Source organism: Felis catus, chromosome D2 (assembly GCF_018350175.1).
Source record: "Felis catus isolate Fca126 chromosome D2, F.catus_Fca126_mat1.0, whole genome shotgun sequence".
Taxonomy (NCBI): domain Eukaryota; kingdom Metazoa; phylum Chordata; class Mammalia; order Carnivora; family Felidae; genus Felis; species Felis catus.
The window spans coordinates 31,086,734-31,102,639 of NC_058378.1; the positions used below are offsets into that span (position 1 = coordinate 31,086,734).

At 42.3% G+C, this 15,906-nt stretch overlaps 1 protein-coding gene across 2 annotated transcripts; it reads right to left on the minus strand.

Moving 5' to 3' along the window:
* Positions 1-730: 730 nt before the first annotated feature.
* SAR1A (secretion associated Ras related GTPase 1A) lies at positions 731-15,897 on the minus strand. Of its 2 annotated transcripts, none has more exons than XM_003994009.6 (7): positions 15,767-15,897; positions 11,986-12,059; positions 11,741-11,860; positions 11,008-11,073; positions 7,613-7,716; positions 4,536-4,667; positions 731-3,178 (listed from the first exon to the last, which is right to left on the minus strand). In XM_003994009.6, the coding sequence occupies exons 2-7, from the start codon at positions 12,041-12,043 to the stop codon at positions 3,062-3,064; spliced, it is 597 nt and encodes a 198-aa protein (XP_003994058.1). In that variant the 5' UTR covers positions 12,044-12,059; positions 15,767-15,897; the 3' UTR covers positions 731-3,061. The 2 variants fall into 2 exon arrangements, with proteins under 2 accessions (XP_003994058.1, XP_023096282.1); XM_023240514.2 differs by lacking the exon at positions 15,767-15,897 and adding an exon at positions 12,325-12,496.
* Between the last annotated feature and the right edge of the window lie 9 nt (positions 15,898-15,906).

A 15,906-nucleotide genomic window follows, 5' to 3' on the forward strand; every position in this document is an offset into this window, starting at 1 on the left:
TTAGGGTATAGAGTCCTAAGTCAACAGCCAACAGCCAAGGTGAGACCCTCTGAGTGCTGGGCTCATGGACTCAGCCTGTAATTCTCATGTTCCACTTGAACCCAACAAACAATACGTACAAACATACAGACCCCGTGGCATCAACGTAGTAACACGGACATTAGTTTCAATCACAAGATGCCTCTAATACTTTTAGTACTAGGTCAGAAACAGTATGTTGCATTTTGCTTCCCATCCCATTTGTCCCATTAGTTTTAAAATCTCTTTGGGGTTTTCTAAAAACAAGGCTTCCTGCAAGCCTAGTAAATGCACAGGCACACGTTTCATTCCTTCCGCTATTTTACCAAACGTAGCGCTCAGCCGAATCTCTCCAATTCTGTATAAAATGATGAGTGATAAGCAGCCAAACTGGATCCAGTCCTTGCTAGCATGTTAACATGAGATTTTGCTAAAAAGTCCACTACGTGCATCCTATTGCCGAGATGGCCACCAATCCCGGGATCAGCACGTGTTCCAAGCCTCTCAGGCGATAACTAAATTCTTTGGATGAAGTGTGTGAATAGGCCTAGCTTTTTTTTCCTCCTGGTAGCAAAACGTGTCTTTCGTATCATCTGTAACTATTTCTTCCTGTAACTAGGAAAAGAACTTCTGCTTTCCCACCTCCAACAAATGTCATGTTCAAACTCAGAACAAACCAATACAAACAAATAAATAAAATGGAACAGGATAGTAAGTTTAACTTTTTATTAAAATGCTTAGGATACAGATTGACCTTCTTTTGTAAATGACTGTTTTACTTTTCCTGAAATAGGACATATATGCACTCTGATAAAACAGAATGAAAAGTCTCAATTCATGGGAGTTCTTATTACAAAGCTCTGATCCTCACTGTTAGGAGACAAGCTCCTCACATCAGCTTCTTTTGCAACCTTATTAAAGGAACAGTGTTTTCTGTGGAGCAAGAAACAGACGGATGCCAGTTGACTTTTCAATCTCCTCTTTCTCCAGTGGCCAAGACGCACCACTTTCACAAAGAGCTGCGCTGTGTAGAATCCATAGTTTTCTAGCTTGCTACAAAGTGATTAGGGACAAATAGGGAAAAAACAAGAAACAAGAAAACTAGCACTGCAATCATACTTCTCATGTCTCTGGATGAAGAAGTATGGGTTACCTTTAGCCAAAGGAAATTAAAAGTATGCATGTTAACGACCTAGTTCATTCACCATTAGCTAGATTTGTTCATTTAAGGCTTTCACCCCTTTCCAAACCAACGAGTTTTGTCCTAACCCAGCTATGCTTGCTAATAAATGAAAGGCATGCTCTTCCCAGATTGATCCTTCATTGAGCCTCTGCACTGGGTACCTGGCAGTGAAAAAGTATGCTTTCCTAACAAGTCAGTGGTGAAGACTAACAATGAGAAATCCAGTAAAGAACAGTACTCTCCCCCCTGCAATTTGTTATCCACACTTTCCCTGCCTTCACGTTAGACACAAGATTCTACTGAATTTAGTTCAATCCTCTGCAAATAAGCATCATCATCACAATTTTCAATCCTGAGGAAACTTCTAATCTCTCATTAAAGGAAAAAATGAAGATATCCACCCATCTTAACAAAGGGTCTAATATTGGTTAAGATCATGAAAATCCCAATTTTACGGGTGACACCGAGAAAAAGGAATGCTATAAAAATAATCCTCACACTACTGGGGACACTGAGGCTTTTTATACCAAGGTCTTCCTGACAAGTGACGCTGGCTCAAAAAGAACACCAAAAAGTTAAGATTAGAGTTTCCGCAGCTTACTTCTGGAATGGAGAAAGGCAATTTCATACCAAAAAAAAAAAAAAAAAAAAAAAATCATCTAGCTACAGATGTTAACCTTTAAACACCAAAAAAAACAGGTAATCGATAAAAAGAGCTCACAAACAGTCCAATAAAGAGACTAAATCCTGCAAGTGAAAATTTTAAAGCCCATTAAATAAATCTTTCCTGGATCCAAACAAATGATACAAATACCAGATTTTTTAAGTTCTCAACTCACAGAATTAAGAGCCCTTCAGTGGCTAGCTTTGTCCTCTGCGATCCACCGATGCAGAAAATTTTTCCCCAGAATCTGTGCAAAAGTAACAGACACACACCTGCGGTGTAGGGCAATTCGGGAGGTGTTCTCTTTTAGGAGGCAAACGTCATTTCTTATAACTGAACGTGAAACAGATGTATGAAGAGAAATGAAGTTTCCCAACAGTATAAACGCAAAGCAAAGCAAAGACCGGCTGCGGTTTGCAACTCTATAAGTAAAAGAAGAAAATAACCGCTCTATAATTAACCCCTCCACAGTGAGCAACCTGCTGTACACGCCCCGACGAGGAACGGGCCTGGCTGGCCACAGCGGACACCTCCTGCAACTGCCAGGCCCGAGTTCCGCCCTTTCCCACTTCTCTGCGCAGAAGGTGGTGCCCACCGCAACAAGGCAGGCAGAGACACGGGGCGGTGGGGGGGGCTTCTCTCACTAACCTGTTATGTCAACACAAGTGAGTTCACCTGACTGAGCTCTGGCCTCCGACGTGTTTTGGTGCATAATTTTATGAAGTCTCTAAATGCCATTCACTAGATCACGAGGAGGAAAAAAAAAAAAAAAAAAAGAATAGAAAACTCTGGACCAAGTAAATTCTGAACTCAAAAAGTGAAGAGGGACACCAATTACGTTAACAACGCTTTCTTTAAAAAATAGAATCACTTTCTTTTGAAATCAACCACAGTGGTGAGACGTGTTTTTCTTTCAGGTGCCCCATGATGGCATACAGCTTTACCCAGCAGATCCTGCCAGCTTCCGAGTCCCGGGACGCTGACCTGCACTGGCATGTGGGGCAGCGTCACCTCCCAATAGTGTGGAGAAAGCACATGTCACCACTGGGCGATGAGAGGGCGGACAGAGACTCTTGGCTTCTCAACGCCACACACGGTTGAAGAGCTTTCCTTGTTCTATTAGAAAAGTTCATGAGGAAGCTGGGAATGGGATCAGTCCAGAGAAGTAAAACTCTTTTATTTTCACTGTCCAAACATCAGTCAATATACTGGGAGAGCCAGCGGAAGCCCTCGCCGTAGCCTTGCCTCTTGAGCACGCTGCACATGAACACTTCCATGGGGCGGGCATTCAGCTCCTTCAGGGTCACGTTCCCCTACGGGAGGCAAAACCGAGAAAAGCCTGTTAGCACCCCCATGGTGGAAGAGCCTGAAAGAGTGATCACAGGAATCACTTTCTCCATCCCTCAAAAACAGACCGAAGTAGGGATTCACGACAGAAATGCGGTCAAGGCCACACACATGACTTCCCCAGGGCTTCACGCTCTCAGGAGAAAATAAGCGGCACAGTCCTAGTCCCAGACTCTCTTTGTAAAGAGAACACACAGACATCTGGAAAGTTATGGCAGCAAACCAAGACAAAGGCCACTAGGTCCCACAGAACCAGCGTGTTCTTTGACGGACAGAAGTCCCCAAGACTGTTCAGAAATAAGGACATTATCATGAACACAACCATTCAGAGATCTACACTGATGACAGGTTACGTTGAGAAAGTGAAGAGTCTTCTTTTACACGTAACACTCATGTAAAAGAGGAGAAACTAAATTAAATTAAAGCAAGCATTTCTAGAGAGATACTGCTAACCAAAAAGAGACAAGACTAAGAAACCATGTAAGAAAGTCAGAAAGTTGTCAGTGATCCCAAAACTGCAAGCTGAAAAAGCCAGAATTCCTGCTCAACTACCACTGATACGGATTTTTCTGACAAGCGCTTCTCTGCAACAGAGCTCTCCTACCCGGGGAGAGCACAGCCTACTGATCCGGAAGACTTGGCTTCTATTCCTCAACTCATCTTCAAAATGGGGACAACAGTCCTACCTCTCTTAGCAAGGAACACTGGGGATAATCCAGTGCTGGGTTTCACTGCTTGGGAAGTGATATGAAAGGTCACTCTTCTTCATAACCTGAAATCTCCAGTCAAAAACAAAACTGATTTCTGGTTAAGAAGGCCTCCTTCAAAAAAGATCTGAGGGGTGCCCGGGTGGCTCAGTCGGTTGAGCATCCAACTTCGGCTCAGGTCATGATTTCGCAATTCGTGAGTTTGAGCCCAGCATCAGGCCCTCTGCTGTCAGCGCAGAGCCCACTTCGGATCCTCTCTCCTCATCCCCTCCCTCTCCTTGGCTTACGCTCTCTCTCAAAAATAAACATTAAAACAAACAAAAAAAAAAAGATTTCTCTGAATTGGGTTTGAAAGGGAGTCAGAAAACTCTTAAATTCGTCTGCCTTTCCTACCCATTTCTTCATCCTCATATACCTGAGGAAAATCTCATGAGAAAACTGAAAACACATTCTCCCGCCTTCAGAGTGATTACAAATCACTGACAGTAAAACAAACCCTAAGCCCTAAGTTAAACTTTTGAAAGACAAATAAAAAAAAATCTAGATAGCAAAACATGTATCTTTCAAAAGCTGTGAGTTTCCTTTGTCATAGGTCCCCTGAAGATTTTTCTCTTACCTTTCCTGTGGTCTGTCCATAAAGCCCAAATATCTCACGCAGTTTTTCTTCACTGATGGCATCCGTTCTGTCGATCTTGTTACCCAAGATAAGGATTGGCACGTTGGATATTGTTTCATCAGTCATTAGAGCCTAAAGACAACGTAAGAGCTAGTTGAGGAATCTGTGAATGCCTACCAGATAATGAAAGCAACTCTACCTTTCTCTTGTCTATAAAGCATCAAATGTGAAGCGAAAATCTGATCATCTTGTACCTGCGCAATTAACAAAACCTTGACATGATACAACACTCTGAACATTAGGTAAGAAGCCCCTACACATTACTTTGATGTTTAAAAATCCCCTAAGAGCCTCCAAACAATTGCAACTGAAGGCTGGGTCTATTTACAAGGCAGGAGAACTTTCCCAGCCTTAACTCTCTGATCAGTCACCCAACACAGACCACCCTCGGGCGATCCACTGCGCGGTCCTAGAAGACTGAGTGCTCTGGCCACAGGAAGTCCCCGAGTAGTCACCGAGTGCCCCATGTGTGCAAACTGTCTCTGCCACTGAGAGGGATACAAAAAGAAGGGGAAGACCTATCTGTGGCCTCAAGAAATCCTCACTCTATGTTCATCCATCTGTCAACAAAGCAAGGCAAATGGATGACTAAGTGTCACAATGAACACGGACAGAATATAAATACTGAAAGATATTCTGGGAAATCAAAGGCGAGGAAAATGATGGGCTTGAGGAAAGTCTTAGCGAGTCTTGAGGAACCCAAACTAAGCTCTGAAAGAGGGGGCAGGATTTGGATAGGTAGAAAAGAGGAGAATATACGCAGTGGCTTTACAGTAGGAAAAGAATTCAGAAAGCCACAAGGAGCACTGCCTGCCTTTATGCTGACACGCAGTCAACAGAATGGGAAGGCATGACTACCATTATGGTGCCAGGGTGAGAAGTTAGCTGCGATCGATCCTAAAGACCCCAAATCCAGAAGCTCCTGGATAGAACTTGTGTGTAAAAACACAATGAATTCACAGAATCTGTGCTCAGGTAAGAGACAACAATCTAGCCTAAGATAGCAGCGTCCAAGGAACAGTGCAGGCACTCTGGGGAAGGAAGATAAGAGACTGCCCTCTAGATGAAAAGACAGATAAAAGAAAGGCCAGAGCTGGCAGAGATCTCAAGCCTGGGAATCCAGTGACCACTGACAGGAAAAGCTAGGAAAACAGGAGAGCCGAAGGGATAAAGGGGAACACGCTTTGACCATCTTACGTTCCAGGAAATGTTAGACAAGATCAGAGTAAGGATGTCATTCATTCATTAAATACTAACCAGACGCCTACTGTAAGTCTGACGCTTTACTAGGTGCCAGGGTTTCACAAAGAAACGAGACTAGGTCCCTACTAAGTTCACAATCTGATGACAAGACCTACAAGAAAACCAGTAAAGACCACAGACACTGATAAGGCGGCAAGACTAACCATCTCAGAGGTCAGGGAAGGCTTCCTAGAAGAGGTCATGGCTGAACTCTGAGATCTCTTAAAGGGTATTTTTTAATTTACCGGCAAAAGGGGGTGGGGTCAGATGAGAAAGCCAGGCAGGGACAGCCACTTGTGCATACGGGAGGAAGGACGAGTTGTTCTCTATTTTTGGAAGACAGTTCAAGGTAGGTAATAAAGAGAAAAGCAGCTGGAGAAATGAAACAGAGGAAAGATCAGGAGAGATCTTACATGCCATACAGACTTGTGGATTTTATCCCAAAAGTGAGAGAGCTATTAAAGGATGTTAAGTAGGCCAATGACAAGTCTGAAAAAGTTCCTTCTAGCATTCACAGGATCTAGACCATGTGTCCAGGTAGAGAGTGGGGATGAGTTCCATTCCGGAAGACCACAATTGGTAGGTAGAGTTGTCTAGCAGGTAGCGTCATGTATGAGGCTGGAGCTCAAGAGAGGTTCAAACAAGAGAAATCCACTTGGGAGCCACTGGTATGTGGGTGGCAGATGAAGGAATGGAAGTGACCTGGACCAGCCTGGGAGAAAAAACAGACCCTGGGGAACACCAAGATTTAAGGGCTAAGCAGGGGAATGGGTGCTCGTGAAAGAATCTGAGAAGTATTAGCCAGAGAAGGCACACCAAAACCAAGAACGTAAATGGGAGTCTGAAGAAAGAGAGAATTCCAGTGCCAAGAGGTCGAGTCAGGGAAGGGATGCCCTATAGCGAGTCTACAGAGATGAGAGCTGTAGATTCAAGAAACACACTCACAAATAAAGGTGACAGGTTCACAGTGCCAGAAACAAGAACGCAGAGAGACAGTTACAAACCAAATCAAAAGGGGCACAGGGTGAAGCGGGAGGGATAACAAAAGCCACATGACAGAAACTGCGAAGTCAAGGAAATGCAACGTTGAGGGGAGAGAAAACATGAAGCGAGTGTGATCACGTTGGCGAAGTCCTTCAGTGCAAGGGTGGGCAGCCACAATGTGAGGACCCAGATTAAAAAACATAAAGAACTTTAGTATCTCTCCTAAGGCTGCGTTATGCCATCGCTTCATATACAGTGACCACACGTGAAAGGAAGAGGGATTGCTTATGTTGGGGCAACCGGCATAAACTGGGCAGTGTCCGAGCAAACCGGACACAGTCACCCTATGAGAGATATAAACAAAGTTAACTGACTCAAGTTCGTGCTGAGTTTCCTCAGGACACTGAAAAGCAACGTCTTAGCTTTTAAAACACTCTCTTCCTGTAGCCAGAACTGTCATCAAATGTTAACTGGAATAACAAAGTATTGGCGCTACTGAGCTGTATTTCTTAAACGAACTAGAGGCCAAGGGGCGCCTGGGTGGCTCAGTCGGTTGAGCGACCGACTCTCGGTTTCAGCTCAGGTTATGATCTCACGGTTCATGGAATCGAGCCTGCGTCGCACTCCACGCCAACAGCGAGAAGCCTGCGTGGGATCCTCCCTCTCTGCCCCTCCCACGAGTATGTGTGCACACGCGTTCTCTCTCCCTCTAATAAATAAATAAACTTTAAAAAAAAAGAGAAAAAGAGAGAGAGAGACACAAGCCGAGAAAAGAAAGACTATAATCTTACATTCAGCTCAACTTTGGATTCCATGAGGCGAGGGTGATCTGCACAGTCCACCAGAAAGACAATCCCGTTAATTGCTGGGAGATAATTTTTCCAAACCCGGCGTGCTGAAAGACAAAGTTTACAGCTGCATTGATAAAAAAAAAAAAAAAAAAAAATACAGATTTTGAAAAATCTCTCCCTCTATATTTTTTTTTGCCCAAAAATGGGCAAATCTTGGCTAGGTTTCAGTAATAGTCGACTCCATATGGATTCTCCACGTCCTAACCGGTATGAAATCAGAACCGAGGGTATACACTGACGACCCACGAACTAAATCTGACTTTTTCCAAATTCAAAAGTCAAGGTATTCTGCCAAACTGTAACACCTGGCAATGCCGCACACACCCACCCACGCGTCAGTCATCAGCTGGAACTGAGGTGTTCTGCCCCTTCAGACGATGTCTGGGCTCCAGTTTGGCAAAGCTTCCACCGCTCCCTATGGTCTGTCACCCAGTCACTTTTACTCAAATGACCTACCTTGCCCCCGAAGCTGTTTGCAACCTCTGAGTTAAACTCCTCAGGATGCCAATTACCTATCCACATACCTACAGTCTCAATTTAGTTCCCAACTAACCAATGCGTACTTGTACTGACACACTCACGTGCTCTGTCCTCAGAAGCCTGGGTCTGACAGGTGGTTCAAGTTCCCAGGCAATTATCCCAGTGCCCCATGTTTAAAACCAGCATGCCTGGGGTTCCTGGGTGGCTCAGCTGGTTAAGTGTCTCTATTCTTGATTTCAGCTCAGGTCATGATCTTACGGTTCATGAGTCAGAGCCCACCATCGGGCTCTATAGTATGGAGCCTGCTTGGGATTTTCTCCCTCTCTCTGCCCCTCCCCTACTCACTTGAGCTCGTGCACTCACCCGCACTCTCTCTCTCAAGATAAATAAATAAACTTTAAACCAGGATGCCTTATAAATTTTATTTTTTTAAGACATGAAGTGGTAAAGATTTGGGAAGCAATGCTTTAATTGTATTATAATTTCTAAGCCATTCATTTCTAGTACTTTCAATGGGATGAATAATATCTCTATATCAAAGAGTTAATATTGGTTAACTCCAGGGATGCCTGGGTGGCTCAGTCTGTTAGGCATCTGACTTCGGCTCAGGTCAAGATCTCAGGTCCCAGGAGTTCGAGCCCCACATTGGGCTCTGTGCTGACAGCTCAGAGCTTGAAGCCTGCTTCGGATTCTATGTGTCACTCTCTCTCTCTGCCCCTCCCCTACTCACGCTATCTCTCACTCTTAAATAAATATAAAAAAAAATTTTTTTTTAAATATATTGGTTAACTCTGAAGAGTGGGATGGGGAAGGAGAGGCTGGGGAAATTTTCACCTTCCATATTCCTAAGTTGACTGTATACTGAATTTGTTACGCTGAGACTGGACTACTTTATTTTTTTTAAGTAACCTCTACACCCAACATGGGCCTCGAACTCATAACCCTGAGATCAAGAGTCGCATGCTCTTCTGACTGAGCCAGTCAGGCACCCTGAGCCTGGACTACTTTTATAAGTTAAACATCTAAAGTTTTTTTAAAAAAGGAAATCTTCATATGTATAGCACTTTAGTAACTTCTGTAAAATGGTAACTAAGTTATTATGGTAAGTATTTCTGTTAAATAAATTTTCCTCAAACAAAACAAAACTATATAAAACACATTTCCCTTCTTTATCAAAACCTGAAAGCTAAACTTAACACACCAAATAACATAATTCTCAGTTCAGGTGCCTAAAAACTTCTACACCTGCATTCTCCAAATGGTCTCCGTTCATCTTATAATTATATTATCTCTGAATTTAAATCCTTTGAAAGCAGAAAAGCCACCACACGCCCATTTCTATCGCAATGAAAATAACACAAACTCATTATAGAAAAAAAGGATACGAGACCATCTGTAATGTTCCATGAAACACACATACACTAATGTTTCTGTATATATTCTTTCAATCTTTTTTCTGTACAGGTATTTTATGTGATAGTCATCATACTACATAAGATTCTGTGGGCTATGTATTTATTCATTTAAATATTAAATGAATAAAATAAATGTAATTATGTGTTAATGAAATGACAGAATACAAAATCATCTAGATCATTCCTTGGCCTTTTGATTAAAATTACCAAAATTTTAACCACTGGCTAAAAGGGTGGCTCAAGGTGGCTGAGTATTCAACTCTTGATTTTGGCCCAGGTCACACATAATCCCAGGGCCATGCGTGGGCTGGAGCCCCATGTCTGGCTCCATGCTGAGCATGGAACCTGCTTAAGTTTCTCTCTTTTTCTCTCTCTCTCCCTCTCCTTCTGCTCCTCTCCCCCACTCACGTGATCTCTAAAATTAAAATAAATGAATGAATGAATGAATGAGTGAATAAGTAAATAAATAACTTGGCTAAACCATTAAAATTGCCAATATTTTGGGTTTTTCTAACTACATTTTTAAAAAGCTATATTAGATTCAACCTAATGAATGCTCCAAAAGGAGACTTCTCAACTCAATTTAATAACAAATAAATATGACAGAATTTCAATAGTTTCTTTTTTCTACTTTCCCAGAATATTTATTCCTACTTCTTAAATGTTTTACTCCTACGCTTAGAGTCTTGTCAAATGTAAAGTGAGTGTCCACCAGAAAAATACCCCATTCTGTATATTTCTAAAAACCACACAAGACATCTGATAGGAATCTAGGAACTAAACGAACACAGCCTGCATAAGGCAAAAAGCACTAAGAGAACAAGAAGGTGGAAAGAAATGTCCTACCAACCACCCCAAGAGGACAGACTATACAAAATAGATCAGAATGGTCACAAGTAATCCCTGTATTATATTTGCAACTTTGGACAAATCTGAAATTACTTACAAAAAGTAACAATTTTCTACATACTTACACTCCACTGAATAAAGAACAGAGACATGATTAAATCTGATATGTGAGTGATACTGTACTGGATCTTGTTCAAGAAGAAAAATATTATAAAGGAGATTGTGGACACAATTGACAAAAAGAGAAATCTACACTACAGAGTAGATAAAAATAAAACTTCCCGGGTTTGATAACTTAAATGTTAATATGTATTACACAGAGAGGGAGACTAATAAATCAGGGCAAAAGGTATAAAGGAGTAGAGTTTTCTGTATTTATACAACTTTTGACAAGTTTGGTATTACCTAATAAGTAAATAAAACAACTTCATTTAAGTAATAAGATCTCAATCATAATTTAATCACACCTTAAGAGGTAAAAATGACACGCTGCTTAAAAAAAAAAAGAAAAGAAAAAAAAAAAGGGAGGCATAAAAAGAACCAAAATGGTGACCCGTAAGTCAATACCATTCTTCCACTGAGTTGTCTTACCTTGCTCATGCCCACCAAGATCAAAAGTTGTAAAAGTCATTCCAGCAATTGTCAACTCTTCTGAGGCTGAAAAATTGTTAAAACAGAAAAAGAAATAAACTTCATCCAACAAGGCTCAGCTACCAGTATTGTAAGCCAATACAAATGCAAAACCTAATGAAGCTTTTACTTTGTAAAGGATACAAGAGTGAAAATATTCTGAAATTATTCTAAAAAGCCAAGTTTTTTTCTCCAAAGTGTTTGCTGCTCCTTAGAAGTAGATATGGGAGGGGCACCTGGGTAGCTCAGCCGGTTAAGCTTCCGACTTCGGCTCAGGTCATGATATCACAGTTCGTGAGTTCGAGCCCCGCAGTGGGCTCTGTGCTGACAGCTCGGAGTCTGGAGCCTGCTTCGGATTCTGGGTCTCCCTCTCTCTCTGCCCCTCCCCCACTTGCACTCTGTCTCTACCTGTCTCTCTTTAAAAATAAATAAATATTAAAAAAAACTTAAAAACTAAGTAGATATGGGAAAGGTGTTGTTCCCTTACAGAACTAGTGAAAATAAATACTGACAAAGTTCCAGAGGTTGAGACTTATGAGTATATGACCTGAGTGTGTCCTATAGGGAAGTTTTTCAAATGAGCTGTCTTTCGGGACCTCCGTTAATACAAGAGCTCCATCAACTGGGGATTCTTCCCCCAACCCTAACATTGTCCTTCAAATATCAAAAGGTCACCTGGTATTTTCAAACCTACTCGGATGTAGTGTTGGAACATGCTGGCCCAAGCGGTCATCTTTGAGCATGTGTAGAAGAGTGGTTTTGCCTGCATTGTCCAAACCCAAAAATACAAGTTTTCCAGATTTCTTGTAAAGCCCTAAAAAAGAAAAATATTTTTACATACGTTTGCTTTCTCCATACCAAAGGCTGCTTGTATTTAGACTGTTGGAGGAAATGTACAAAGTTTGAAACCTCCGATATATTTTAAGGAAATGGCTTTACCTAGGAACTGGAGCACACTGCTGAAGCCATTGTAGATCCACTCAAAGATGAAAGACATTATTAATGCTTCCTACCTGTATAAAATAGGAAAGCGGCAAACATTAGCTTTCTGAATGCTAGTACAGTTCCGGAGAAGTTAACTCTTATTCTGTAGCCCTGATGCGTGTTTACAGTCCCATGTTTTCAGGCCCAAGAAAATAAAGGATTTTGCACCCTGGAGGGAAGTCTCTCGGGTCCTCAGAGCTGCACAAACTCCTGGTTTTCTAACAATCTTTAATGTATGATGCTCCAAAGACTAGGAGTTACAGATAAACCTTCCTCTTTTACTGTATGACTTACTCCTCCAGGCAGCTGCTCGTTCACATTTCTCTAGATACATCGCTGCTGTCTACCCGTTAGCAACACCTCTAGGAAATCAGTCCCGTCAATAATCTGAATCAAAATGTCACATCAATACACTAAGTAGAGAATGAGAATGAAAAGCACATTAACGTGAATGAAAAGCATATTAACCCTTCCTTGTAAACACTCTGAAAAACAAAGTCACCCAAATCCTATCGGCTGACATAATTCGTCCTGCTCCACTTAACAATGCTATCTTTCTTTAACAATATTTATTGAATCCCTCTTGCAGATAGTGTCTCAACTTATAAAAAGAGATGATATCACTATTTTGGAGAGTCATGAAGAAATAAGAGAATCCTTTTGTAATGTGAATAATCAAGGCCTAACTCACTTTACAAATATGGATTTTCTTAAAATAAGAATACTCAAAACAAAAGATGACTCAAAGCTACTAAAAGGTCTAAATACACTGGTAATAAGCGGGGCGCCTGGGTAACTCAGTTAAGCGTCCCGACTTTGGCTCAGGTCGTGACCTCGCGGTTCGTGAGTTCGAGCCCCGCGTCGGGCTCTGTGCTGACAGCTCACAGCCTGGAGCCTGCTTCGGATTTGTGTCTCCCTCTCTCTCTGCCCCACCCTTGCTTGTGCTCTCTGTCTTTCAAAAATGAATAAACATAAAAAAAATTAAAAATACACTGGTAATAAGCAAGAGGACTTCTGAAAGAAATTAAAGAGGGTAAGATCTAGAGCCAGTGGTGGTGTTAAAGTTTCTCAGAGTCGGCATTTTCCGATCACTGAACTTTTGCCTCAATACCTCCGACTTGGTGCAGAATAAAAGAAAGATCCCCCACTTTCACTCCTCTCTCCACCAGCAAGAGCATCTGAACACAAGGCTATACTAGATGTGACCAACTGCTATCAAATATAACTTTCATGAATTTTTGTTTCTTTAAAATAATAAATAAAAATTCACTTTTGTTACTTTTACTAGTGACCTTAATAGGCTTATCCACAAAAACACACCTATATTCTTCAAAGGATGCTAGATTTAAAAAAAATTGAAAAATGAAGATAATATATGTTAATTTTCTTTTTTCTGTCCAATAACTGGGGTTTGTTTTTAAATCAAGCCTGATCTATAAACTTTAGGGATTGCTTAATGCTTATTTTCTATGACTCTTCTCATGGAAGGCCAAATGAAGCTTGGGAGTTTGGGTGAGGGTGAAGGCTAAGGCAAAAGCTTTTATAAAAAGGTATTAAATAAGTTTTTTTGACCTTTTCAGTTACATTAAAATATACTTTGGCAGAGACCAAATTTAGCATGTCAAATAATGTGTCTGGAAACTCAGTCTGCACTTTTGGAAGTCCAATGAGTTAACTATACTTACAAAGCTCCTGTTCTTAAGTTTCCACTGTAGGTAAGTAAAGGAACAACGTGCCTTTTCTCTGCAACCCCCCAAACCAGTCATCCTTCCCTACTTTTCTCAGTCTCCCACTTGGGAGAAGCACGGCTCACCTTTACAGGGCACCTCTCATTAAAGAGTACTCCCACTCTGATCACTCCTTTAAAACCCACAGTTACATATTCATTTGTACTACACTGGTTTGCAATCAATACTTTACAGACTCTCTGAAGTTTTACCGCATCATTTTAGAATTATCCCCAATTCAATGACTTCTCCAAAGGTGACAAGGAGAAAACCCCACTTAAAGGAATTTTTCATGATAACTGAACTAGTCTGATTTTCCAATTCACCTTCCCTTGACATCCTTGCTTAGAAAGTCCTATAATCCTTCCCTCCAAAATGATCTATGGAAAATGCTTGAAGAAACTCTTCAGGTGATGTTGAAAAATAATAAAAACCATTACTGGACCCAAAGAGTTGCACTATTTGGCCACCCAAAGTTAATGAAATGTCTCTGATGGCTCCTCCATCCATGAGATCTTAGGATTCGCACCCCTCATGAATAGTTTCACAGTTTTGTACAATGCCTGCACATACATCTCATTTCAACCTCACACAACACCTTACTGGGGAGGAGTCCTTAGCCTCAGACAAGGATGCTGACACTTAAAAGTCAGCTGACTTAACCAAAACTGCTCAACGAAAAGAAGTATCAGTGCCAAGACCAAAACCCTCCTTCTTAAATTCCAAAGCCAAAGCTCTTCTTGTTAATATCACATAAAATTCAAATCCAAATAACAAAATGGTTTTTAAAGGAACATTAAAGCTTCCTTAACCCACGAGCTACACAGATGATAATCTTCTGAAGTTTTCTTCCTTACAACTTATCACACCTTCTGAATGGTATTTTAATAATGGTATTTTAACCTTTCAAAAGGGCATTTTAATAACTGGCATTCTATTTCCTATCCTTGATCCACCCTACCACCTCATGGCATCTTATGGCAAATTAGAGTACTCTAAAATTTAAGAACTCCAAACTAACACAAAAGCACTGCCAATGTATCCAAAACTGTGCAAATTTCAGGACTGATTGAAGTCAATAAAACAGGAGCACTAGCCAATATACACACTACTTTCTATACATCCTCATTACTTCTTACACATACTCGTTACAACTTTGACACACCATTCCAGACAGATCTGGGATAGCAAGCTTCTGGTTTTTTAGCTAAGAAACTATGCTTAGCTGCAGGGTAAATGTCAAAGGTCAGCTCCAAGGCAAAGCACCACAAGTGCTCTATCACGACCTAAGCAGATGGACTGAGGTAAAGGAGAAAACACAAGAGCACGGGAGAAATTACAAGAGAGACAAGTGGGCTTCTGACCTCTAGGCTAGAATCAATAAAACATGAATCTATACCAAACGTGCCTGAAGTAATTTGTCGACGCATTGAAGAGAGGGAGGAAAAGAGGAAGGTGGAAGAAGAAAATACAGGGTTCGACCCAAGACCTCAGATAAAACATAGCTGGGGGGGGGGGGGGGGGCGCAATGGACTAAGAGCCAAGAGATCCGGTTCGAATGCTCACTCTTGGCTCTCTGCGAGGCCTTGACCAATTCACTGCCTCGGCGAGCTTTATTATTCCCCAGGTTGCAAACCAAGGATAATCATCAAGGACTCCCACCCGCCTGACCAAGGGCTGTGAGGCTCATCCGAGACGAGATGTGAAATCGTTTCGCAAACAGGAGCGCACAGTACAGACAAGAAACCTGTTATCCCGCCCAGCCGCTTCGGGACCCTCGAAGGAATGCAGATCGACCCGATATCCCAGGGTCTGTCAGGAAAGGGAGCAGACCGGCCAAGTCGGCCAGTCCCCACCCAGAACCAACCCCGCGGCCCCGCAGAACCGCCTGCGTGTCACTTCCCCCCCACCAACCCCGCCTGCGCCGGCCTCCGCCCCGACCCTCCCCGCCGTCCGCCCCAGCCCCTCCCGCTCCCCGGCTCCCTCCCTCGCAGCAGCCCCCAACTCACGGCCGAGGGGCTCCTCCGGCAGCAGCGGCGGCTTCGACCCTCCCTCACACCACACAGCCCAGCAGCACCCGAAACCGCCAGCTACGCGCCGGATATACGTAACGCCCCCTCCCCCGGGACTTCCGGGCGCGTGCCTGCCC

Excerpts from the sequence above, each read along its gene's own strand:
- SAR1A (XM_003994009.6), bottom strand. The coding sequence starts at position 12,043 with ATGTCTTTCATCTTTGAGTGGATCTACAATGGCTTCAGCAGTGTGCTC. Across the intron at positions 11,074-11,740 it reads TGTTCCAACACTACATCCGA|CCTCAGAAGAGTTGACAATT; the intron begins GTAGGTTTGAAA and ends ACAATTTTTCAG. Across the intron at positions 3,179-4,535 it reads ATGGACAGACCACAGGAAAG|GGGAACGTGACCCTGAAGGA; the intron begins GTAAGAGAAAAA and ends TGCCTCCCGTAG.